The 25,218-nt window shown below is 34.3% G+C and overlaps 3 protein-coding genes and 1 long non-coding RNA gene across 4 annotated transcripts; 2 read left to right on the top strand and 2 right to left on the bottom strand.

The window, feature by feature from the left end:
* Positions 1–1,169: 1,169 nt before the first annotated feature.
* On the bottom strand, positions 1,170–2,994 carry LOC131183367 (uncharacterized). The gene is made up of 3 exons (XR_009151481.1): positions 2,479–2,994; positions 1,973–2,030; positions 1,170–1,398 (listed from the first exon to the last, which is right to left on the bottom strand). It is a non-coding gene; the product is annotated as an uncharacterized LOC131183367 (long non-coding RNA).
* Positions 2,995–3,974: 980 nt separating this feature from the next.
* Positions 3,975–6,095, top strand: LOC110649009 (60S acidic ribosomal protein P0-like). The gene is made up of 5 exons (XM_021803404.2): positions 3,975–4,293; positions 4,669–4,737; positions 5,107–5,205; positions 5,273–5,665; positions 5,770–6,095. The coding sequence occupies exons 1-5, from the start codon at positions 4,036–4,038 to the stop codon at positions 5,917–5,919; spliced, it is 969 nt and encodes a 322-aa protein (XP_021659096.2). The 5' UTR covers positions 3,975–4,035; the 3' UTR covers positions 5,920–6,095.
* A 655-nt stretch (positions 6,096–6,750) lies between these two features.
* Positions 6,751–13,577, bottom strand: LOC110649003 (cell division control protein 6 homolog B). Its single transcript, XM_021803399.2, has 17 exons — positions 13,222–13,577; positions 12,696–12,798; positions 12,379–12,599; positions 11,383–11,457; positions 11,200–11,309; positions 10,838–10,944; positions 10,637–10,696; positions 10,146–10,219; positions 9,167–9,217; positions 9,017–9,066; positions 8,708–8,843; positions 8,036–8,125; positions 7,736–7,798; positions 7,527–7,622; positions 7,243–7,332; positions 7,048–7,167; positions 6,751–6,958 (listed from the first exon to the last, which is right to left on the bottom strand). Exons 1-16 carry the CDS (start codon positions 13,444–13,446, stop codon positions 7,135–7,137), a joined length of 1,584 nt encoding a protein of 527 aa, XP_021659091.2. The 5' UTR covers positions 13,447–13,577; the 3' UTR covers positions 6,751–6,958; positions 7,048–7,134.
* A 7,446-nt stretch (positions 13,578–21,023) lies between these two features.
* On the top strand, positions 21,024–24,232 carry LOC110649006 (uncharacterized). Its single transcript, XM_058153026.1, has 3 exons — positions 21,024–21,180; positions 21,508–23,184; positions 23,597–24,232. The coding sequence occupies exons 2-3, from the start codon at positions 21,680–21,682 to the stop codon at positions 23,844–23,846; spliced, it is 1,755 nt and encodes a 584-aa protein (XP_058009009.1). The 5' UTR covers positions 21,024–21,180; positions 21,508–21,679; the 3' UTR covers positions 23,847–24,232.
* The last annotated feature ends 986 nt before the right edge of the window (positions 24,233–25,218 follow it).

The following is a 25,218-nucleotide window of genomic DNA, read 5'->3' as shown; positions in this document are numbered from 1 at the left end:
CATGGCCAGGTTTGCATACCTCCTGTCAAGCCCTTTTAGGAACCTCTTCACCTTCATAGTTTCTGTAGCTACTTTGTAGGGGCATATCTGCTCAATTCGAAATTGCGTAGCATATTCATCTCTGCACTGCCATTCTGTCTTAAGGCCTCAAAGGCCCACTGTTTCGATCTCAAGCTTTACGCACAAACCAATTAATGAACAGTTCCACAAACTGAGCCCATGTCAAACCCTCCATCCGGGGTAACACGTAGTCATTCATCCATTGTCTAGGCATAGGCCCCATGACATGCTGCATACACTCTATCAATCTTCTATCAGTCAATTACATTCTGCTGTCTGCAGGAATCCGTAAACCGATATGCATCGTCGACACATCATAAGTACCGTGCACCAACTTCTTAAAATTTATGATCTGCTTGTAAGGTTCCCTCTTGGTGCGGTGGATCGCTCTTGTGGAGGGTGGACCATATATCGCGCCATCATGTCGATGGTTCTCTGCATCGGCTAGAGTAGCTGCCATGGGGTCCATGGGACCCTGTGCCATGAAAGACTGTTCCTGAACTGTGGGTAGCTGCTCTTCTACTTGAGCAGCTCTAGGCCTCCTACCCCGCCTCCTCGGGGCAGGCGCCTCATCCTGTGCCGACACCTCGTCGGGCACATCTGATTCTGGTGCAGTGGCAGCTCTCCTGCTTCTACGCATTTTCCTGAAATTCAGCAGCATTAGCCCACAAAATTCAAAACTGCACATTACATAGCTCTATAGACTCATATTTATACATAATATATGGAGCAGAAACGAGAAGCAAAGACGACAATGCAAGACGAATGTGGACCCTATTTTTCCGCATGTGACTCCTAGTAGACTCTTCCCAACACTTTAGACAAACATTCCCTAAGAATCTGGAGCCTAAGCTCTGATACCACATTTGTCACGACCCAACCTATGGGCCGACCAAGACTAGGACACAGGCCAGCCTAAAGCCCCCGAGGCCCGTAGTAAGCCTAACTGTTCATTAACCCAACTCTAAGGCCCATTTGGGCCCAATATCAAGAAAACAAACGGACAGAGTCCGGCCATAAAATGGACTTACCAACGGGGAGTTTTCCACTCACCCGACCTGTAAACACAATATATAGTCAATTGGGGAGCTCAGCTCACCCTTCACATACTCATCAACATAATAATAAATGGGAGCTCAGCTCCCTCATCCAATCCATCAAACATGCATAGCATATTAAGTTTACAGGTCCCAAAATAATAATTTAGTTTACAGACCCAAATCAAATAACATTTCTAACACATGCGGAAATTCTAAGATTTAACAAGTTTATACAAACAGTAATAATTGACCTGCGAGGGAGAAAAGCAGGTTAACCAAAATAAAATCCTCCTGTAGCCTGAAAAAAATATTGAACAGGAGTGAGCGTTCGACTCAGAGAGTAAAATATCAATTTTAACCATAATCTCTATAACTATCTAGAACTAATGCACCCTGTATAGTGAAATGCAACATCAACAACATTTTCACATCATAACATCAAAAAGGTAATTTGGAGCACTCACACACCCTGTAGTATCAATCATAACATATGGGAGCTGATCCCCTATACAGCTCTCTTAAATCCAACCTGGTGCCAGCGAATTACTCAAGCTCGGACTTCCACTTAATAACCAAATCGAGGGTCCCAGCGAATTACTCAAGCCGTGACTACCCCTCGAAGGATCGGGTCCCAGCGAATTACTCAGCCGGATCGCTGTCCTATCCATAGTCCACACCACATCACACGCACGCCAACGCACGCACACTGCTCCAAATTACCGCAACAACATCCATGGCACATCAACAGTTATGAATGCAACATAAATCGTGCCTAGAGTTTAACTACATAAATATATGCATATAAGTGATGCATGGGCATGCTGAACATATAATAATATCGAAATTACAATTAAAATTAATATTTTACTCACAGACTTGACGATGGTCACTGAGGCGGCTGGGCGGAGGAAGAAGGCTGTCCCGGCTCACCTGACAATTATATTACAATTATTTAATACAATCTGACTCAATACAAACAACGAAAAAGACCAATACGTCCTAAGTCGTGCCGAAAATCCGGCAGAGTCTCCCCTATATCTAGGACCTACCCAACCTGCAAAAGGGTTCAAAACACACTTCTATACTCACAATCCATATATCCACAACTCAATCATATCACACAGCCCCTCCTGGGCCCATCAAATCAATCATCCATCACAATTTGTAAAATTTCAATTTAGTCCCTATAATTGACCATTTTTGCAAAAACTGCCCAAATCAGCTCTAAAAATTCTAAAACTTTGCCCCGCGGTCCTTAGCAATATTACTAAGCTATTGCAAAAAGAATCATAATTTTCTAAGCTACCACGAATATTTTATGGATTTTTAATCCTATTTAAGCACTAGAAAATTACAAAAAAGCAAGGTTCGGGTTTACCTTTGCCGATTCCGACTTCGGGAACGCGCTCGGGACGTCTGACAATGGGGGGCTAGCCAAAACCTCAGTCCAATTCGGAGACTTTTCCGGTAACGGGTCTGTCTGGCCGGAATTTCACAGACCCGGTCAACTGTCTAATTTCCGCGAATTGAGGATACCTACACGAAGCCCATAACACGGGGGTTAGTACATAAATTTTTCAGAATTTTCTAAGCTCATTAAATGCTCAGAAAAACACTGCGAAATTCCGTGGGACCCACCGAAAAACGATGTCGGAAAAATTCGAAATTTATGTCGTTGCGAAGCTCTCGACGAATGGAGCGTGCTGGTGGCCTCGGTTTTCTCGTGGGATTCACGGTTTTCGAGAAATCTAGCCCAAAAGTCGAAATGGGCTAAAATCTTCCCGAGCAAAAATCGGACAAACCGCTCGATGGATTTCGGCGTTCTTGGTGTCTATGGAAAGCTCTCGCCGAGTAGATGATTTTAGACACAAGACCCGGTCCAATTGGTGGCCGGATCGGCGGATTGGAGGAAGTCGAAGCGGCGCAGAGGGGCGTTGCGCGTTTTCGGCCGTTTGGGCGTGGCCGGCCGGGAGGGTCAGGCGCCGTCGGGGCTGGGCGGCGGCTGGCCGGCGGCTGGGGGTGGGGAGGAGAGAGAAACGAGAGAGAAAAGGGAGAGGGACGACGCGCGCGGGGAAGAAAAAGGGAAGAAGGAAAAAGGCCGGTCCGATTCGACCGGTCCGATCCGGTCCGGTTCGATTCGGCCGGTTCGATTCAGAATACAAAATTTTGAATTTTTACTCTGCCTCGGGACCGAAAACGAGGTCCAAAAATTCCGAAAAAATTCCAGAAAACTCAGAAAAATACGTAGACTCCAAATATATTTTTAGTTTTACCACGTGGTCTTTAAATTAATTTTTAGAAATCATTAAAGTTTATTTTTTCGGAAAATCGAACTCGATTTTTAAAATCCGAAAAATCTCAAAAAAATTCTTAAAATTTAAATAAAATTAAAATACCAAAAATGCTCATAAAATTTAAAATTTTGGGGTGTTACACATTTTTATTCCTAAAAAAAACTCATTTTTTTCAATTGTCTTCATTTAACTAAAATTCAAACAAAATATATTATTCCAATATAAAACTAGAAAAAAAAAAAAAGTTGCCGTTGGCATTTTCACCAGTATTAAGCTCTTTTTTCTTTTATTTTATAATGAAATATATATTTTTTTAATTTTATAGAATTTTTCTTCATTTGTTATAATAATTTTGTCAGCTTTGTATAAAGAGTTTAATCACGTGCGCTGTGCGAAGAAAGGAAGGAAATGTAATAATAATAATAATAATGATAAAGGGGGGAACCAGCAAGTGTGTTTTGATGACGTTGGAGACCCTAAAGATGATATTGTGGGCCCCAATCCAAAATGAACAATTCTTTGCAGCCCAAAAAACACCCTTGTAAATGTGAAATATCCATGCAACAATCTCCAACCTACTCCTAGGGTTCACCACTCCAGTCTCCAGCCTTCGAGCTTTCTTTCCAGATCATCAACCAACAATGGCTATCAAGCAAACAAAAGCTCAGAAGAAGACCCATTACGACCAGAAACTCCGTCGTCTCCTAGATGACTACTCCCAGATTCTGATCGTCGCCGCCGATAATGTGGGCTCCAACCAGCTCCAGAACATAAGAAAGGGTTTGCGCGGCGACTCCATTATCCTTATGGGTAAGAACACCATGATGAAGCGCTCCATTAGGCTCCATGCTGAGAAAACTGGCAACAATGCCTTCAACAATCTCGTTCCTTTGCTTGTTGTAAGCTTCCATTTTTAGTAACTTTTTATCTTGGATATATTTCTTGTTATTTCACGGTTTTTTTTTTCTTCTGTTGGTGGAAATGGAATGGAACTCGACAATATCTACGGTATTGCTTGGGATACGTAAATAATATAGTATTCTTCTTGTTATTGTTTTTATAGTGTCACATGATAATTATAATCCCTTAATCACCAATATTACATTTCCAATTTTAAGCTGCCTTTTCCTCTTAAAAAAAAAATTGTTATGGGTTTCTGTTGGTAAGCTCTTTATTGCGTGGATGACTGCTGTATGATCATTTCCGTTTCTTAAGTGATGTGCATGTATCGATACTTCTTGTTAACAATTTGGGTATTTGGATTTTTGAATCAGGGTAATGTGGGATTGATCTTTACCAAGGGTGATTTGAAGGAAGTTAGAGAAGAGATTGCTAAGTACAAGGTATCAGAATGTTTTAATCATTTGTTGCTTGCTTATTTATAGTTCTTGGTAATTATTTCTTAGTTTAATCAATTACATAGTTTTTAAATGTTCACATCCACCAGATAATTAGACCACTGCTTCCGGATTTAAATGGGTTTAAGTACGTCTTACAATTATTCCTCGCAATAAAAGCCTTCATTGTCCTTGTGCAAATGTAACTTTGCACTGCATGCTTGGATTTGGTTAATCTAAATCTACCTTATACATTTATGATGTGCATGTCTGAATGTGTTATCTACATTCTAAATGAAAATTTTTGTAGAGATTTTTTTGGATGATAATCCTTGATTTCTCGCTGCTCCTCAAATTATATATCAACTTTAAAAGGTGGGAGCTCCTGCACGTGTTGGCCTCGTTGCTCCAATTGATGTTGTCGTCCCACCCGGGAACACTGGACTGGATCCCTCCCAGACATCCTTCTTTCAGGTTTATATTCATTTCTTGTTTTTTCCTTTTCTCTTTGTCTGCTTTAATCTCACGCTGCACGTCCCAGGTGCTGAACATCCCAACCAAGATTAACAAGGGTACTGTGGAAATCATTACCCCTGTGGAACTCATTAAGAAGGGTGAAAAGGTGGGCTCATCTGAGTCTGCCCTTCTCTCAAAGCTTGGAATACGACCGTTCTCATATGGTCTTATTGTCCTCTCTGCTTATGACAATGGGTCGGTTTTCAGCCCTGAGGTGCTTGATCTCACAGAGGATGATCTTGTGGCTAAGTTTGCTGCTGGCGTGACCATGATCGCCTCCCTATCTCTGTCCATTTCATTTCCAACCATTGCAGCTGCACCCCACATGTTCTTGAATGCATACAAGAATGTTCTTTCAGTTTCTGTAGCAACAGAATACTCTTTCCCACAGGCAGAGAAAGTGAAAGAATACTTGAAGGTTTGCTTTTGATGCACAGCTTGTGATAAATTTTGGCTTGATTTTCCTGTTGTCTCAGTGTTCTTTTGTTACACTAACTAATTACTTGAATTGCAAATTTTCAGGATCCAAGCAAATTTGCTGCTGCCGCTGCAGCTCCAGTTGCAGCTTTTGATTCTGGTGCTGCTGCTCCAGCTGCTGCAGCCAAGGTGGAAGAGAAAGAAGAGCCTGCCGAAGACTCGGATGATGATTTTGTCGCTGGGTTGTTTGATTGAGTTTTTACGCTGTTACTTGCTAGGCAGTCTATATGCTGTTTATCTGTTAGGTGGTATAATTTTTGTTCTATTATGTGAATTGGATGGTTTCGGTTGAATTCTGTGGCTATGGTCATTTATGGCACGCCATCAATTTTCTTGTTTTAGCTTCGGCATTTCTATTAATATCATTTCAGATTGGCATATTACCCTGTTTGGACACATGCTATTCATTTTGTGGTTTTTAAAGCTAAAAGCAAAAATGGGAAATTATAATAATTGGATAGGACATTAATTTTGCAATACACAAATAGGAGAAAGAGATTGGATAATTGTTAAACCATGTTTGAAAAATCATTGCAGTACTCCAATGCACTGGATCAAATGTTGTTAGGTTGTGCAAGTTGGTGAAAAACTTGGCCAACTTACTGATACTGTAAAACCATTTGATTCCAAATTTTCATTTCTGGAGTAATTATTGAATTTTTTTTTTTCAAGTGCTACCTTTCACCGTTGAAAAGTTGCTAATTTTCCTGTACAATGTATAATCCAATGTCATTCTAATTGTTATAAAAAGAATTGCAGTATTGGTTGTCACGGGGAAAATTATAAATTTTTTAGATTCAATTCGTCCCGTTTTCTGAAAATATTGAAGCCTTTGGCCACGAAAGCATTCTAATCTGTTCGGGTTTCAAGATACCAACGGAGAAGGTTTGGGCTTAGATAATCACGTGTGCGCTTCCCAATTCTACCATGAACATACATGTTTATTTGCAAATGCTTGGCTCAGAAAACCTTTCAGTACTTAGATTTTTAGGTGAGATTCATCACCAGCACGGACAGTGATAAAAATTTATTGAAGGAACAGAGAACATAACCATAGCCCATTTATTAACATTAAAAAAGTGTGACTAATTACAAATTATGTAATGAATTAATCTTGCGTCGATATGTCTGCAGGTAAAAACCCTCTAGGTTGCTGGAAAATGATTACCATCTTCTATGTTTTGGCATGTAAGAACCCAAATGTTTGTCATCAAACTTGTTAACATGCTGACAGCTGAAACACAATGAAACAATCATAGGAAAAAATTTAATACAAAAACAAATTAGGAATAAACAATAACTCAAAAACCATTGCATGCCAACCTTTAATCTGGATTTGGCGGAAAGCCTAATGATCAACAGCCATTAAATTCCAAGTTGAACCAGAACGAGTACATCTACTTAACAGAATCATTGAAGACAATTCCGAAAGAAACGGACACCCTGTTGCATGAACATATAAGAAACGAAACAATAATAAGGGGGAAAAAAGTTAAGGGAATATGAAGAAACTAATACCTGCAATGCGAATGTGATGTCAGCTGCATCTATTTTTAGGTTCAGTCTTCTCAATTTATCATCACGACACTGACCCAGTTTGAGAATCCCCTGCACTTGGAATCATGCTTCTATTAACATTTTGATGAAGGACAAATCTTCTAATAAGGTATAACTTTTTGCTCAACATAGTTAAGGACTTAAAGTGCAATATTAACACGTGCAAACACATAAGAGAGGTTTGATTATTACCACCGAAATATTTCACCAAGAACGAGCTAAAACATAAAGTATTTCTTTATTACCTGGTCATTTAACACTTGACACATGCTCAAAAATTCCAAAACTCCAACTGGTGGTATCATTGTTGACTTGCATACGTCTATGTAAGATTTGTTCAGCTGCGTACACGTAACAAGATCAGATACCATCAACAACTTCCGGATGTTTACTGTAATCTTTATTTATTATTATTTAAAAAATAAAAAAGAAAAAGGAAAAAAAGTGAGCACACCTCTCCTATGACGGTATCCTTCTTTCCTCCTCGGAAAAACTTCACAGCAGCACATAGAATCATCTGCAGTTCACAATTCATTGAAACACTGAATTCCAGATACTTGATCATTAAAACAAAAGATCCCGAAAAGGGGGAAAGGAGGAAAGAAAAATATATTAATGTCTTTAGATTTGGAGAAAAATATATTATATGGATGTAAGGATTGAAAGCCTGAAGGTCGGTGTCATGGAAAACCAATTTTCAGTCAAATACTTTAATAGTTCAATTTGTAATTACAATGTTGCTAATGCAACTTACTTGTTGATGCTGAGGAAGAGATTGAATGGTGTCCACTATAGGTGATCTATATGCTTTTGACAAAGCAACAGCCATGTGATCAATTCCCACCTATAGTTCATTCAGAATTTGAAAAGTTATTAGGGACAAAAAATATCTTCAATTATATCAGAAACTAATATAGGATGAACTTCGAGGACAAAACTGGAAAACCATTATTACATAAGAATAAGTAAGAAAACAATCAGTTTGCTATCAAACTTAAATGGATCTAAAATGAAAATGATATAGCCTAGGAAGGTCTAGTAGCAACAAAATCCTTCCTACAATCAAATCTCTTTACTAGCTTGAACACAACTGGCATTGTGATTAAGCAGTCGAAGGCTAAGCATAGCTTAGGGCATGCAATTAGGCAGGTGGACGATGAAAATGGAAAAGGAACGCAATACATTCCATCATGTCAAAGTGGAACTGAATCCATTAATGTTTCTTACAAAACTGAAGAGCATAGCAATGCTAATGGAGACACTTCAACAAGAATTGATTGCTTCAAGTCAGATTGTTGACCTCATCAGTCAACGTGTTTGTTCAATTGGGACTGCAGGGATCACTGAGAAGAATACTCATTTGAGCATGCTTGTAATCAGTACAGCAAACAAAGTTTTAAAAGTGATACTAACAGTGAGCACTTACAATCATGGATTCCTGCTTTTTAAAGAATTCACAAGCTGGCGCTGTTTGTGGATGGGGCAACTCATTCTCCACTGCAGATGAACTCAGATTGCTTGCAGATTCTCTCAATTCTCCTTCTAGAATCTCAATTGCGCTCCTAAAAGAAAAAGAAAATAAAGAACATTAGTTATACTGCCACCTACCAAAGCCCAAATTGAAGAAAGCACAAACACCATCATGTTCCATTACCAACTCATCACTAGCATGCACCAATTTACTCTAACTACAAACAAACCTAAAAGAAGTGAAACAAAAACAGATAACACATGCCTGCAAACACATAGTGCTTTCCTCATGTCTCCAGAAGCAGCTGCAACTTTCTGGTTATAGTAAAGCAGTCAATAGTTAGTGGCCATAGGTCAATTGAAGAAAACGAAAACTGATTCACCATAGCACATCAAAACAAAAATCATGACTTACTCTGGCACAGAGCTCCAATGCTTGTGGGTGAAAAACAGTCCAAGGTAGTGCCTGTTATCACAAATCACAGTATGCACCAATATTTGATTTTCTCCAACATTTCAAAATTCATATTCTTTTATTTTAATTCAGAAACCATTTTGTGTAACGACATCTCAAATTCTTGACAATAAGCAATACATGGAGAGTGAATCAAGAACTTGATGCTAAATATATTTGGTTTGGTTCTTAGAATATGATACAAATGGGCCTTTAGAATTCTCAAATTAATCCTAGAATTAGTGGGTCATTTTTTTTTCCATTTCATGCAATATATGATACTCAAAATGTGAAATATTTAACAAACACAAGTTGAAGCTTAAAAAAAACAAACACAAGTTGAATAAAAGAGCATATAAGCTGACCATCCGAAAGAAAAGTAAATAAAATCAGACTTCCAAGCTGTATTGGAATTTTAATCTTTCCCGAGATATACAACCTAGTAATGTGCTTCAAACATTACAATGACAAGAATCTCAGAGAATAATAGTAAATAACCAGGTTTCCACTAGTAGTAACTATTTTAGCTGTCATATGATACTACCTGGTAACCAAATCCATTTTCAAATGTGTGTGTGTGCGTACGCACGCGCGTGTATATATATATAAAATACTGTCTAGTAAACAAATACATTCTAAAAATTTTAATTAGTAAAAGAGGTTACATTATAATAAAATATGCTGGTGATGCATTCAATAGATCACTCATTCCCAACTAATAATTATAATAACTTTTATGTTGTAATGTAAATTAAAAAAATTGTTGGATTTCAGAACCATAGTGGTTCTAGGCAATATTGCAAAGCTATTTGCATGCTCATGTAATGTAAATTAAATCTTCCATAAGTTGGCAATATTTCAATTCTCTATTTTTATTTGAAACTTTATCAGGGACAATTTACTCTATAAAATAAAAGCAAAAATTGAGCATAGGAATTACCATCAGCCTCTCCTTAAGTATTCTGAGGATTTGATCCTTTGAATAGGCTCTAAAATTCACAACCATAGGCTTGCCTATCAGAAGAAAGTGGATGAACCAGCAAGTAAGTACATCTCCTAAATTATAAAGCATTCTCAATAATCGAAACAATAAACTGACAAAACGTGCAGCATAAAAAATGCTAGCAACTTCATTTTTCAAAAGAATTGGTTTATAAGTTGAAATAGGGGTGGCAAAAAAAAATTAGCAACGCATGAAGTATTCACATTGTATTTGTACCATATTGCCTCTGCCACTGACAAACTAGGGTAAGTGCACCATTCAGTAAACTTAATTCTATTATTTATGGTACAGAGCCAGGCATGATACGATCAATGATATTTGGGCGATAATGCGTAGCATATCAATAGAATAGCGACAAAATACACTCATTTCTTATAGCCCATAGCCCATGAAGATCGCAAGAAATAGATAAATTCGATAAAACTCACAATTCATTGACTGAAGTCTTGGAAGAAAACGATCTGCTAGATCTATGGCATTTGCTATGCCTGCAAAGTAAATTGGTACATTTAGTTCATGCTTTGCATGTGGCAACTAGAAAGCAAATTCAAGATCCCAAAGAAAGTAGTCCATATAGAAAACTTCATAGAAATGAGCAAAAGCTTCCAAATGAGATATTTTCCTCATACCTATTAATATACATCGAGAAAAAGGGAAAGTTGTAAGCATGAAAAGATCATGAAGGACACCTCTGTCTTTAGTGATCAAGTAATCCAACTCATCAGCAACTATTAACCTGTAAAGGGAAAATTTTAGCTCCAAAAAATGATTTATACTCAATATGGCAGAAAATGATTCATCAAATTCTAATGCATGCATCAATTTTCATATTCTATTTTATCTGCTTATAGAGAGTTCATATTGTATCAGATTGCCCATCCACACACACACACACACACACACACACACACACACACACACACTCACACACACAGAGGAAGGGGGAAAGAGGGGCGCATATGAGCACACAAGCAAAGGACAAGATTCTCACGTCATGTTTGAGCCAGATGACTGCTGCTGTTGAGAATACAAGTTCTGAATATGTTGTAGAGGTGAAGCAGATCCATTTATTCTCTTTCTTGGGAGGTTTTTGCCCATTATCTAGCAAGAAAAATCAGCTGGTAAGCATATGTGGTATGTGAATATCCAGTGGAACAGATGCTTCATTCAGTACCTTGCTGAAAATCTCCGATATATTTGCTAGAGAAGTACAATTCATGCTCAACATATCTGGACACTTTAAACCCATCTGGTACAGAGAACAACTTCATCAGCATTGATGGTCAGAAAGAACAGAACATAGAGCAATAAACACATAAACAACTAGTGCATGAAACCAGAAGTTGTAAAGGGTTTGACTACTGCACTTTGGGTCTAAAGTTCAAGTAGTTGCAATGTTCAAGTTCCATCAATTATTCATGCCTGTTAATCTTTTAATTAGGCATGAGAAACACTCACTAGTTGATATTTGTTTAGATGCATAATTTTGAGAGTGCTTAATTATTAAATGCTCCATTCTTAACCAAATAGAGGACAGAAATAGAAGGGACAAGAACAAAATCTGAGCATCTATTTCATTACTCAAGAAACACAACTTAAACCTTCCCTCGCACAACTGATAAGACCTATTACTTAGAAACGCCTGCAAAGTCACTGGAGAAAATGTTTCAGCACTAACGTAACAGTGACTTATTATCTGCAGATTTTGAAAAAGTAGAAACATTTTCAAAGTAACTATTCAGTAGTTCAACAAAAGAAAATTAGGGAGGCAAATTATGGATATGTTGCAACATTTATGACGCATAAGCCAAAGCAACCCAGTTGTGGACAGGATAAAATCAGGAACTGCAACATAGAGACAATTAAGCACCAAAGCAATTGCTGGTAAAACTGTGGACCAGATTGTGTTTATTATACAAACTGACATAAAAAAAACTAGGCCATAATCATGGACAACAAATCAACCTATAGTGAACCATACAATGTAAATTTCACAATTTAAATGCAAAGCTCAAGTGGGGAAATCAAACTAATTCAATTGAAAACGAAATAAGCACTTGAAAAATCAAACTGCACCTTTCATCTAACATCCTTGAGAAATCATAATTTATTGGATTTTTTTTTTTTTTGAAAGAAAGGAAGACAAACAAATAGAACAATAATTTATTACCTCTTTAGCCCAATCAACCAAATGTTGCTTCACTTTCTCCATTGATAATGACTTCCCCGTCCCAGGGCACCCGCACACATATAAACTTCCAGCCTTTTCCTGTTCTATACACGCCTTACAGAAATCAAAAATCCTTTTCTGCTCATCCTCACGGCACACAACAACAGATGGAGCAGTTGATACATGCAAAGCCTCTTTCAGTGCACTAATTTGCCCTATATCTAAAATTAAAAAAATAAAACAAAACAAAATTAGTTAATCTTTAAGATCTGTGGAAAATTTAATGCGATATCGTGAACGCTTATAATCGCACTTGCCTCTAGGATTCCAACTCGGTTTGCCTGTGAAATTATCGTGCAATTTCTTTGGTGGGATTTCGCACGTTTTCTCTTGCTGTTTGCTAGAATCCTTCTCAATTTCCTGCAAAATAGCAAATCAACAAACCTTATGACATATGCTTCGATGCAAAGAAAGAGAGGAAAAACTGAACAATGAAGATTAAATGTCTCCCTCTCTCAAACACACAATCACACCCACACCCACGATCAACTCAATTTGGTTCATTTCATTTCCTCACACAAGATGGCCTTGCTAAACATTTCCTGTTCCCCACCACTTCTGCTGAACACCCCCACCAAAAAAACATTTTCAGGTGCTGAATTGCTGGAAAATAATATCAATAGATTATACATCTGAACATCTTCATTTTCCTTTTTGTTGAATTCCATGATTGCAGGATTAATAACTAATCTTTTATTTCCTTTTTTAAAAAAAATTCAACACTATTATTAAGCTCCAATTTCACAAAAATGGAAGAATCGCAGAAGAAAGCAAAATGCCTACAATTGCAGGGGAAATAGGGCTGGAATTCAAGCATCGACGAGGCGATTTCCGCTTCACCAGTGAAGATACCAGGGTTTCCTGCACCAGCGGTCCGTTAGATCTCAACTTCCGCTTCTGAGGCGTGGTTGATTGAGCATTGGATGGAGAGATCTCGCTGGGCTTTTCCGATTTGACGGGCACCATTACCTTGTGGGGAGAAGAATTGCACGCTGCGATTGAAGGCATTGTGCAGTTGAAAAAAACTGAATTACGTTTGGATGGAGAGAAAATCAAAAATAAGAAAGGGGGGTTTTGGCGAGCTGTAAATAAGAAAAAAGAGGGAGAAAAATTTTAGGTGTTTTAGCGGGAAAAGGTAACCGTAAAAAATTGATCTCCCGCCATGCCTTATAGCGGAATTTTGAAGTCACGTCGCCGTTGAGGCCGAAATGAGCGCCTTTTGAAAAGCCCAAAGTCTTGACAAATTATTGGGCCATGTTAGCCCCTAGCCCAAGCCCTAGGTGATTCTATCACAATACAAGCGCAATTAGCTGCCCAAAGTCAATACATCAGTCCAAAAATAAAGTTTAAAAAAATAATAATAATACAATCAAAATTAAATTTGATCATTCAAATAAATTTATTAAAATTATACATAAATTAAAATATATAAAAATTATTTTCAAAATTATGAAGTTTTAAATTTAAATCACAACCAAAGTTAAATTAAAATAAAGAAACAAAATATATAGTTATTTACACATTATTTGGGTCATTGTGCTAATAATTCAATAATTTGATCTTTACTTTATAATATAGAAAATTAAGAGTCATTTTGCCTATAGAGCTATATTCTATGGACCATACGCAAAGGAAGGAATGAATTAGCTGGAGGGGTTAATGAAGGCACACGTAGCATGTAAAAATGACCAAACTTAAGTTGTAGCTTTGCAAGTTTTGGCAAATTTATGTATGATATGCATGAGGCAAATTTAGTCCGTCACCTACAAGCCGTGGCAGATATGATCTTGTTTATAAGACAAAAAGTTGTTGTCCTCGGCCTTATTTATTATAAGAAAAACAAAATAGCTAGCATTTCCATAGACGACTGCAAGATACATATAAAAGGGCCTAGTAAGATGCGAGAGATTATATAGTTCATAATAAATATATTTAAGATTTTAACAATATAATATAAAGAGATTAGGAAAGTTTAAAAAAAAAAAAAATTAAACCATTATTCGAAATGAGACGAAGAGAGAGCATTGATGATAGTACATTCTAATAATATTATTATGTTTTCCACTTATTTTCAATCGCATAAATTAAATTCCTTGTTTATTTTTTATATAAAATTGTATAATAATACATATGACGAACATAAAAGAGAATAAAACTCATCGTTATGGTGATGCATGTAATGAGGTCAATGTGCAACATAATTAAAATAAACATTTAATTATTGAGAAGGGGCTTATCTTATCTTTTAAGCATGAATTTATTTTTAAATAATTTGGTGTGGGGAATGAAGATGAGAAATTGTTGAGAAGGAGAGATGGAGCTGTCAAATGCAAAGGAGTTGTTTGCATTGAGTGGGAGAGGAAGAAAGACGAGAAGATGAGGAGATAAGGAGATTGGCGTGGCATTAGTGTCTGCATGTCTGTGTCCAATCTTTGAAGAGGTGCTCATATGTCAAGGAAGATGAGAAGAGAAGACCCCACTGCCCACTCTCTATGTTTTCCTTCTCTTCGATATTTTCTCTCTCGCTACCAAACAATGATGAGTTTCCACGCCCTTCAATCTTTATTTCCCATCAAGATTAGACAAATAAACATGAAACAGATTTTCTCTACTATATATACCTGCTCCTTTCATTCCTTTCTAATCCACAACAAACTTCACATATTGTATCATCTTAGTTCTTACAAAAATAATTAGTCCTTAGAAAGTTTAATTGAATAATTAATGATAATATATGCCCTCTCTCTTTTTATATATATTTTTAATAAATAAAAATATAATGATTATTTATAAGAACAAGAGAGCAAAGAAAAAGGAAAATAGTCTATGATTGGATTTGTATCGTACAATTATGTAAACTTTTTCAGTTAAATTATAAGTAATGCTGAGTTCAAAAGAATCAAATCAACAAAATTAAAATAGATTTGAATAACAAGATAAACCATACATGGTTTTAGTGCAATATTGAAGATGGATTTCATTTATGTTCTTATATTTTAGATGATTTTCTAAAGATATTTGTTTAATGTTTAGGATTCTGCAACTAAATATGGTCTACGATGATATCGTCCATAGCCATAGGTATAGTCGTTTTCAACCCAGAATATGTCCATGGGATGTTGATGTCCATGGAATAATGCAGCTCACCATCCTCTTTACATAAAAAGGACATGAAATTTCAGGCAATAAAGATGGGTTTGTTGGCTTGGGGCATTGCTTTTACCCCACAAAACGTGGCCTTTTTGTGGTATCTTGTGCGATACAAAACTTCCCTAAAATTGCCATTGAAGTGTGGCTGAAGCAAAAAGCCACGTAAATGCAGTTCACTGATCATGTACTAGCCAAGCTAGTGCAACATTTTCGATCCATTTTTAATTTTGTGCTTAATGGAAGTATGGATATCTGCACCTTCGATCTCTGTCAGAGATGATGATTACATTCTCTCTTGCTGCCCATTTCCTGCATATTCTGTATTCGAATATCCAGCGTTAGCTAGCTGTGATATCTCTTCTTCCATGTCCATTCATTCAACTGTGTGTTTCTCTTTTGTTTTTATTACTGATCCTATAAACACCAGCCCAGCAGTTAAAATACGAATTCTTTTAGATAATTAAAGAAGATAAATGTTAATAAGAGATGGAGTTGAATGCACATATAAATTAGTAATAACGATGATATGAAGGGTAGTGTTGTAATCCCCTTGAAGAGAAAAGCTGCCTTTTACTATAGGGTCCACCCTCAAATGATTGTGTTAGCGAGTTGCATAACTTTCTGTTTCAATGATAAGCCATTCGATAACACATTCAAAATATGAGATTAATTTTGAGCGTTGTATTTAAAACAAAAAAAATAATAAGACAAAAGAAAGAAAGATTTGTTAATGGCGATATGTAGTGGAGTACCTAAATTAGTAATAACGAGAATAAAATACGAAGAGGGAGAAGAAATAGATGGACATATTGTAGTTCGGGCGGTTGAGTGTTTCCCTCGAAGAGAAGCTGCCTTATAGACAAGGTTAATCTCTTTTGGGATTTGTCTGGCAATTTATAGTTGTTTCCACATGATGGTAATTATGACTTTACATAGGAGCTAGCTACTCAACTGTTCTTTCGCAAAATTCACCTAATTCACATTAGAGAAACAGAGAATGATAGATTAGATCATTTCATTTTGATGATATGAATTGAATATTAAAAATCGATAATATTTTATGAAATTATTTTTTTAAATAAAAGTATTATTTTAAATAAAAAATAAAAAAACTATTTATAAAAAATCATTTTATTATTTTAAAATTTTTATTATTATTATTTATTAAATTTAATTTTTAATTATTTTTAATATTATTTAATTAATATATTTAAAAAATAATTTTTTTAATATTATTTTAAATAATAATGCTAAAAGAGCCTTATATATGATTCTTTTTTTCTTTATAGTTCCCTTTCATAATTGTTATGTACTGTTCGTAATCATCAATTAATCGGATTGGCCATTTTCTCTTTGCAAAGTCTTGTTTGTCTTTACCTCATATTGCCACCATATTGGGCACTTTAAGTGCGCGTTACTATTCCATATATATAACTGATATAATCAGATTTTATTTTATTTTTTTTATCACGTGATTGGTCTCTCGCAATCTATGCTTCTCCCATTGGTTATTATTGTTCAACTCCTAATTAGTGGCTCAGTTGATGGCGATGGACATGAGAGAGAATATTTTATTTAAATAAAAATATCACTAAAATATTAGCCATATCATCACATGGTTGAAGTTGTTAACGGAATCAAAATGATCCCAATGTAGCAGAGTGGGAGTTGAAACTTTACTCGAAGGCTACGCAATACTATCGGGTCACACCCTGCAAGGACATACCTCTCAAATTTGCCAAATATTTAAACTTCCCAATGAAAAATATTCTTACAATCTGTGCTGCATTGGCACTGAATTTGAGATTAAATAATGCAAATGGGAAACAAACCCAACCAATCTTAATTTTTTATTAAATAATGTGAAAAGGGACGGTGAGGATGTGCCACTGCCAGGCTGTGGATAAATGGTAGCCCTACCTCGATGGCCCCACATGTACTGTGGGATAGGGGTAGTTACGGTTTGATTTTGAACTGAAATCGAATCGAAATCTATTTAGTTAAAATCAGATTGAAACTAGTTAAAATTATAATTGACTTTAAATCGAATCAAAATCATTCTTTTATAATTTGGTTCAGATTTATATTTTTCAAAAATAGTTAACGGACAATTTTAAATCAGATTGAACTGATAGTTTGAATCGGATTAAATTGATAATTTAAATACAAAAAATTAAATAAATACCCCATCTCACTCATAATTCATTTATATATATTTTAAATTATCTACACAATTATTCTCCATGCTCTTTTTGATTTAATTCTCAATACTCTCAATTTCTCTCAAATTCTTTAAACAATTTTTTCTATATTTTTTGAATTCTCAATTTTTCTACTTTATTATTTTATACACTTATTAAATTTTTTAATACTATTTCAATTATTCTATTATTATTTTCATTCTCGATAAAATTTTTAATACTCTCTATTTTTTTTTATCTTTTATACCAATTATCAAATTATCATAAATTTTTGGAAAAATAGTAAGTAATAGAACTGTAAACTTCGATACTTTTAAATTCCAAAATGATACATAGACAAAATTAAGTTTATATTTTTTTATTTTTTAAAAAAATTAATTTCATCTGTAATTTTTTAATCAAGTCGAAGTCTTTTATTGCTAAATTTTTTTTAAAGATAAATTAATTTTATTTTTTTTTATTTATTTTGATGGAAATATTTCTAAAAAAAATAAAATTTTTTAAATATATTTTAATTATAAATTAATAAAATTTTTCTCATTTTTTTTTTCTAAATTGTCCTTCATAAATTATTCTTAAATTGCTTTTAAATTATTTTTTAAATTGTTTTGAACCATTCTTTTTCAAATTACCTTTTAAATAAATGCTTGAATCGAAACTAATGATTTAGAAGCTGTTTTCTAAGTTATTTTATAATAATTTGATTCATAATTATTATTTTATTAAACTTAATCGAGCGATTTAGAAAATGTAAGCGACGTTTTTCTAATCGTGGCCACTCATACTGTGGGGTACATTGCAATCGAACCAGACAGGCATTAGCAAGTACCAACTGATTTCAATTAATAATAATCAATCATACAATAATTAAGCACACCTTCAAGTTGCAAAGAAATTTCTAAAATAATAATATCTTCATCATGTGAATGGCGACTAAAGAGAAATAATTTGATAGAAGAATGAATCACAACCACTATAATAAAAATAAATCTTCCAATAAGAAATATAGGCGTCGATTAACGTTACGTATAAAAGTAAATAATTAATTAATGTCACAATCACTGTGGAAGCTCATTGGAAATCACTTCCCCTCCTGACTTAAACATGGAGCATCAAGTTGCAGCAAATACAGCGCTCCTCTTGTCAACTTCTTTTATTTTGGACCGTCAATGAATCAACTCTTAGCCCTTCGACTAGATATTTATCATTTCTTTTTTTTATTATTATTAGATTATAATTCCCATTTTATTTTGTCATTTTTCAACATAGGCTTCTCCAAAAAGAATTTGAAGAGACAACGCCTGATAAGTACATTAAATATATAAAAGAGGTCAAGGTTAGGTGCAGAGTTAGGAACTTAGGATGTTAACATTCGGCGGAGGAGAGCCGCCAAATAAAAAATATAATATAATTATAGTAATATACAAATTTTTATTTTACTTGATTCGATTATTATAAAGAATTTATTAATTTATTAGAAATATATATAAATATATATAACACTAATAAATTTAGATACAGTGCATCAATTTAAATTTGTAATTTTTATATAGATACTGCTAAGACACAATAATAATATTTATTTAATACTTATTTTGAAAGGGCTAATCAATAAAATTATATTAAAATTAATTAAATAATATTATATACATTTTAAAATATTTTAAAATTTTGAATATCATATACCTAATCCTTAATACTTTGCTTGATAAAACGAAATATAATGTAATGTAATCAATTATATAATATAACTAAAGTTATAATGTGATTAATAAAATTGTTATTACATTATTATAAAATAAAAAATATTAGTATAATGTAGTAGTAATTTTTATTTTAATATTTAATTTACCTATAACAGTAATAGTTACAATGATTAGTAGTCAAGTGATAGTAATAGTTAAGTAATGATAATTATGACAATAACAATAATTAAGTAGTCATCAATACGACATTGACTAAATAGTGAGAGTAGTGATTAAGTTGTTATCGCAGTAATGATAATGGTTACAAGATAGAGATAATAATAGTAATAATAATAGTGATCAATGATTATTATGTTATTTTTGATTACATGATATAATTATTATTTTATTATATTAATTTTTTTTATATAATGTAATCACAATGACATTAAAATTTTAATTACGCTATACTAAATATAATCTAAAATGATTTACTATCAATTTCGTTATTAATGTTACTTATTTTTATTATTTATTAGCTTACTAAATATAATCTAAAATGATTTACTATCAATTTCGTTATTAATGTTACTTATTTTTATTATTTATTAGCTTACTAATCATAAAAATACAATTTTCTCATATTTGATTTATTTTTAAATATTTAATATAATAAATATTAATTTGAATAAATAATGTTATTTTGAATTTTATTACTAAATATAAATAATTTAACTTATTTTTATTAATTTAAAATGATATTTGTTATATTACTTTATTTAATTATATAAAATAAAAAATAAAAAAATATTGAAATGTTAAAATTTTAAAATAAAATAAAATAACTATAAAATTCACTGCGAATTTAATATTTTACACACGTGCCACGAAAGGTATAGGAAGAGTCGGTGTTAAAGACGCGGTTCAACGTAGCCAATGAAAAGAGAGACGGCGATCAGTGTGAACACGTGGTACTTTAGAAACTGCCAGATCAGATCCAGAAGGCCCGTGAAACCAACCGCGTAGCGTTCCTTCCAAACTCACGGTTTCCTCTCATGGTGGGTAGAAAAGAATAAACAAATTTTTTTTTAAAATTTTTAATAAGGTAAAAATAATCTTATGTTATTTATAAATTAAATAATTTTTTAATAACATTTATTTTTCAATTTTGTATGAACTTTAATTTTATAACATTAATGATTCGTTATACATGAGTAAAAAAAATCGAATTAAATTAAAAAATTTTAATAAATATGTTCATCTCTTATTTATGATAATATATAAATTTTCATTTCTATAATTTTAAAAATTATTTTCATAATTATTTAATATATATTAAAAAAAATCATATATATATTTTTGGTAAAAAACTAAATAAATATCCGAAAGCTTTTCAAGTTTGTCTCTTGGTCACCGATTACCTGAATTCTCAGTTACCGCTCTGCACATGCACGGTTGTCATATTATTTTGTATTTTATGCTCTTTTTAACTGGCATTGTCAGTAATTTTTTTTTTTTTAATTTTAAATTTTCGATAGAGAGCACAACTGAGTGTGTGTGTGTATAATATATAAGAGACGGAGGACGGGTTTTCTTTCTTATGATAAAGTGAGGTTTGTAGTTCTCTCCGCAGCTTCTCGCCGGAGTTCTTCGCCGGAATTTTGTTCGAGGGGGAAACTACTGAGGAGCTTAAAAAATTCATCAAGGTCTACACGAATCTCACTACTTTATCATTATATATTGAACTTCTCCTCCTTTATTGGATCTCTCTCGCTTCCATTCTCGTCGTTTTACTCGCCGTTTTTTTTTTTTTTTTGGGGGGGGGGTTGGTTCTTGGTTTCTTTTTACCGATCCAATTTTCGTGGAAAGTAATGTTCCGTTATGGAGACAAGAAATTTATTAGTTAGTATTTTGCACTTCAAAGCCTCAGAATCTGATTTTCTCTGTGGGAAAAGAGTGAGAGATTTGGATGACATTGATTTGAAATTGTTATTCCTTCCTTGACATATTTGGTTGCTGTCTTTGATTTTCAGGTTGGAGAAGATTCAAGGAGAGAAAATTAGATAAGGAAAAATAAAGCAAAGACTCTTTTATCAGATCTGTTGATTTTGGGGAACTTGGATTCCATGTCTTTGTTCAGTCTCTGTTTCGCTTTTTAAGCCTTTCTCGAAAGTTATCAACTTTACCTTTCTTTCTACTGAGAAAATGGGAGTGAAAGTAAATGCGACCTCTTTTCAATGGTCGCAGCCAATTATACCTCATTCCCCTTCTTCCTCTCAAACCCTAGTCTCTGCAATCTCATCTCCTTCCTCTAAAAGATGGTGCCGTTCTGATGGAACTGGAGCTGTGGCGCTCGTCTGCCGATACGTACACGGACTAGACCGGTTAGCTCTGCTTGGCACTTCTTCAACGAAGCTCCAGAGGTCTCGATCTTGTGAGCATCCGAAGTCGAGAGCTCACTCTATAAAAAGAGCTTGCAGTGCAAGCTTAGATGCCTTCTCGGACGAAGAATTTTCCAAGAAAATCCAAGAGCTGGCGCTCAGATTTCGGCTCTCAAATGATGATGATGACTATAGTAGTAGCGAAGTGGATTCGGGATCAGAGGTAGTCTCAGATTCTAGAGATAATCACGGCGTGAGTAGAGCAGAAAGTTACAATAGTGTCACTGAAGAATCTTCAAGTTTACAGAAGCAGAGACAATTCCCTCTGGATTCTGTAGAGCCTCCGTGGCCAGAAATCCAACAAGAGCCACCGGATTGGTCCGGAAGGGATTATACTATTCCAGCGAGTATCGAACGGAAGGCTAACAAAGTTGACCTTCCGCTTTCGCTTCGAATGATAAAGAGAAAGATGCAATGGCAAGAGGGATTCAGGGATGCAGGGGAATCTGCTTATTGTTCAGTGAAAAAGGCGTTCTCTTCCATGGTGTTTATAATTCGAGAACTACATAGCTATGCTTTGCATATGAGAGAGCTTCTATTCACTGAAGATTTGCAAGGGATTATTGTTCGGGTGCAGAAAGAAATGCACGCTTCCTTCGTTTGGTTATTTCAGCAAGTGTTTTCACATACACCGACTCTGATGGTGTATGTGATGATTCTTCTTGCAAACTTCACCGTATATTCTATGGGCTGTAACACCGCAATTGCAGCCTCACCATCAGTTGGGTCTTATGCAGCCCCCAACGAAAGTGTCTCAATTGTTGAAATTCAAGACCAAAAGAATCAAAAGTTTGATTCTTCCTCAGTAAAAACGTTTTCAATATTTTCCTCAAGTAGCAAATCAACTTCTATTGGGGGTAACAATGGCGGTGGTGGCAAGGTCCGGCCAATTGCCAGCGGAACTGACGGCGATGGATGGTTCGACCGTTCGGACGAATTTAGAACAATCGTTCCTGATGGTGCTTCGCATCTAACCTCTCTAGGGACTACAGGGGAGACACAGTCTGTATCAGGGCAAGCAACGAGAGAAGAGGAGTTAAGCGTATGGAATTCCATTGTAGACGAAGCTTCAAAAATGCAAGTTCTTGATCATGAGACCATGCAGAAATTTGTTTCACCAATCAAAGCAAATGTTGAGCCGGATGATTATGCAGATTATTTTAGAACAGAGCAACTATATCAAACGGGGTTGACCCAAGACCCTAATAATCCTCTCCTCCTCGCCAATTATGCTCAGTTCCTCTACCTCGTCGCCCGTGACTACGACAGGTATAAATCTAACTTCATTTTTTTGTTCTGTTAATTTTTTAAGTCTTTTTCAAAAATTCTTATGGCATTATTGGTGAAATTTTCCTCCTTCCCCGTTTCCGTTGTAGCTTTTGGAGATAATGTTACAATTAGGTTGATATTTTAGCTAGTTGAGAGAAATTCTTGTTAGAAGAAGAAGAATATCTCCTGGGTTTATTCCCAGTCGCCAAACAATGTACAAGTCGTTTAATTGAAATTGTCGTCTGCAAATATATTTCGGTGGGGTTGTCTTGATAGGAAATATGTGGCATGTTTTGGTTTTTGTATCGTGGTAAATATCTTGGGCTTGACCACACACGCGCTTTTCATGTAAAGATCTTTTCCAATTACCTAAAAAGCAGTTGTTGACTAAGATATTTGTTTGTGTGAGCAGAGCGGAAGATTACTTTAAGAGAGCAATTGGAGTAGAGCCGCCAGACGCTGAGGCCTACAGCAAATATGCAAGTTTTCTATGGAGGGTAAGAAAGGACTTGTGGGCAGCAGAGGAAACCTTCTTGGAAGCCATTAACGCTGACCCTACAAATTCTTATTATGCTGCCAATTATGCCCATTTTTTATGGAACACAGGCGCCGAAGATACTTGTTTCCCTCTTAGCGCCCAAGATAACAACCAAGAACTCTAATGCACTGAAAAAAAAAAAAAAAAAAAAAAAAGGAAAACTTTAAGGAATAGATCCTATCAGTTATCATCGCCCTGCCCATCTCTCTTTGTTTTCCACTTCTAGGGTCTTGTCTGAGAAAGAAGTTAGTAAAATTAATAAAAATAAAAGAAAGAAAAAAAAAAAGAGAATTCGTTATTTATTATTATTTTTTTTACTACAAATTTTCATTGGGGGGCGGTGTGTGGAAGGTGGGATGCACGTGACCGACGAGTGAGTTTTGGAAGAATCATACAGAGAGATGGCAACATTCACCGTGCACTGGGCTTGGCGTGTCTTCTGCTGGCAATCTCGATTGCCGGCAAAGTGTAATTATCCATTTTGTTAATATACATTGCCGTTTTTAATTACTCTGTTCTATTAGAGGGAGTATAAAAATAAACCAATAACGTTTCATTGCTACAAATTTTTTTTTTGGTCATTCCCCCATTTGCGCTACACCCAGATTAGCCCTATAAATTTATGGAATTTTATTATTATCTTGTAGATTTTGAGCGTTTGGTGATATTTAAAAAAAAATAAAAAATAAAAAATGAATGCTTGAAATTGAAATCTCTTTCTGGTGCTAAAAAAAATTATAAAATATATATATAAAATAATTTTATTCTAATTATTAGTCATGTTAAATTATATGTGAATTTTATTACAGTCGATGATAATAGTAGCAAATAAATTCTCTTAATATTAGGTTCATATTAAAAAAAAAAAAGAGTCTAACAGTAAAAAAAAAAGTTAAATTTTACATAAATAGTTAATTTTAGTCAATTTTTTATTAATTTTGACTTAATTTCAAATTATAGTATTTATTTTGACAAGATTTCAAAATTGAGTATTTTGTGTGCTGACATGGTGAGTGATATAATTAATATCATTATTTTAGATAATATTCTATATTATTAAAAATATTATTTTTTTAATATATTCTTAGTGATGTGATTTAAACTTTAATAATAAAAAAATCAATACATTTTCTTTTTTTTTTTCAATTGTCTTCAATTCTATTCGTTTCTTTTTTTTTTTTCATTATAGTCAAATAGTTAATTTTGATATAACTTAGTAAAGAATTAACATGTTATTATTTAATATAATTGTTAAAAAATTTATATGTGTTCAAAAAATTTTTATTTTATTACCAAACATATAAAAATAAATTATTTGTATAACAGTCTTATATTCAATAATTTTGAAAATAACGATAGCAAAATATAACAACAATCCCAAACAAATTCTTAATCTCTACTTGGGATGCGATTTTGTAAAATAGTGGAGGTCTTGAAAGGGCCTAAAACTATAGTTTTGTATTTTGGAACGACTTGTAATTTTTATAAAATAAATC

Source organism: Hevea brasiliensis, chromosome 9, assembly GCF_030052815.1.
Source record: "Hevea brasiliensis isolate MT/VB/25A 57/8 chromosome 9, ASM3005281v1, whole genome shotgun sequence".
NCBI lineage: Eukaryota > Viridiplantae > Streptophyta > Magnoliopsida > Malpighiales > Euphorbiaceae > Hevea > Hevea brasiliensis.
Note: the sequence above shows the minus strand (reverse complement) of the source record. Positions and strands in the feature narration are given on the sequence as shown.

Excerpts from the sequence above, each read along its gene's own strand:
- LOC110649009 (XM_021803404.2), top strand. The coding sequence starts at position 4,036 with ATGGCTATCAAGCAAACAAAAGCTCAGAAGAAGACCCATTACGACCAG. Across the intron at positions 4,294-4,668 it reads ATCTCGTTCCTTTGCTTGTT|GGTAATGTGGGATTGATCTT; the intron begins GTAAGCTTCCAT and ends TTTTTGAATCAG. Across the intron at positions 5,666-5,769 it reads AAGTGAAAGAATACTTGAAG|GATCCAAGCAAATTTGCTGC; the intron begins GTTTGCTTTTGA and ends GCAAATTTTCAG.
- LOC110649003 (XM_021803399.2), bottom strand. The coding sequence starts at position 13,446 with ATGCCTTCAATCGCAGCGTGCAATTCTTCTCCCCACAAGGTAATGGTG. Across the intron at positions 7,623-7,735 it reads AGGATACCGTCATAGGAGAG|CTGAACAAATCTTACATAGA; the intron begins GTGTGCTCACTT and ends ACGTGTACGCAG. Across the intron at positions 7,333-7,526 it reads GTCAAGTGTTAAATGACCAG|GGGATTCTCAAACTGGGTCA; the intron begins GTAATAAAGAAA and ends TTCCAAGTGCAG.
- LOC110649006 (XM_058153026.1), top strand. The coding sequence starts at position 21,680 with ATGGGAGTGAAAGTAAATGCGACCTCTTTTCAATGGTCGCAGCCAATT. Across the intron at positions 23,185-23,596 it reads GTCGCCCGTGACTACGACAG|AGCGGAAGATTACTTTAAGA; the intron begins GTATAAATCTAA and ends TTGTGTGAGCAG.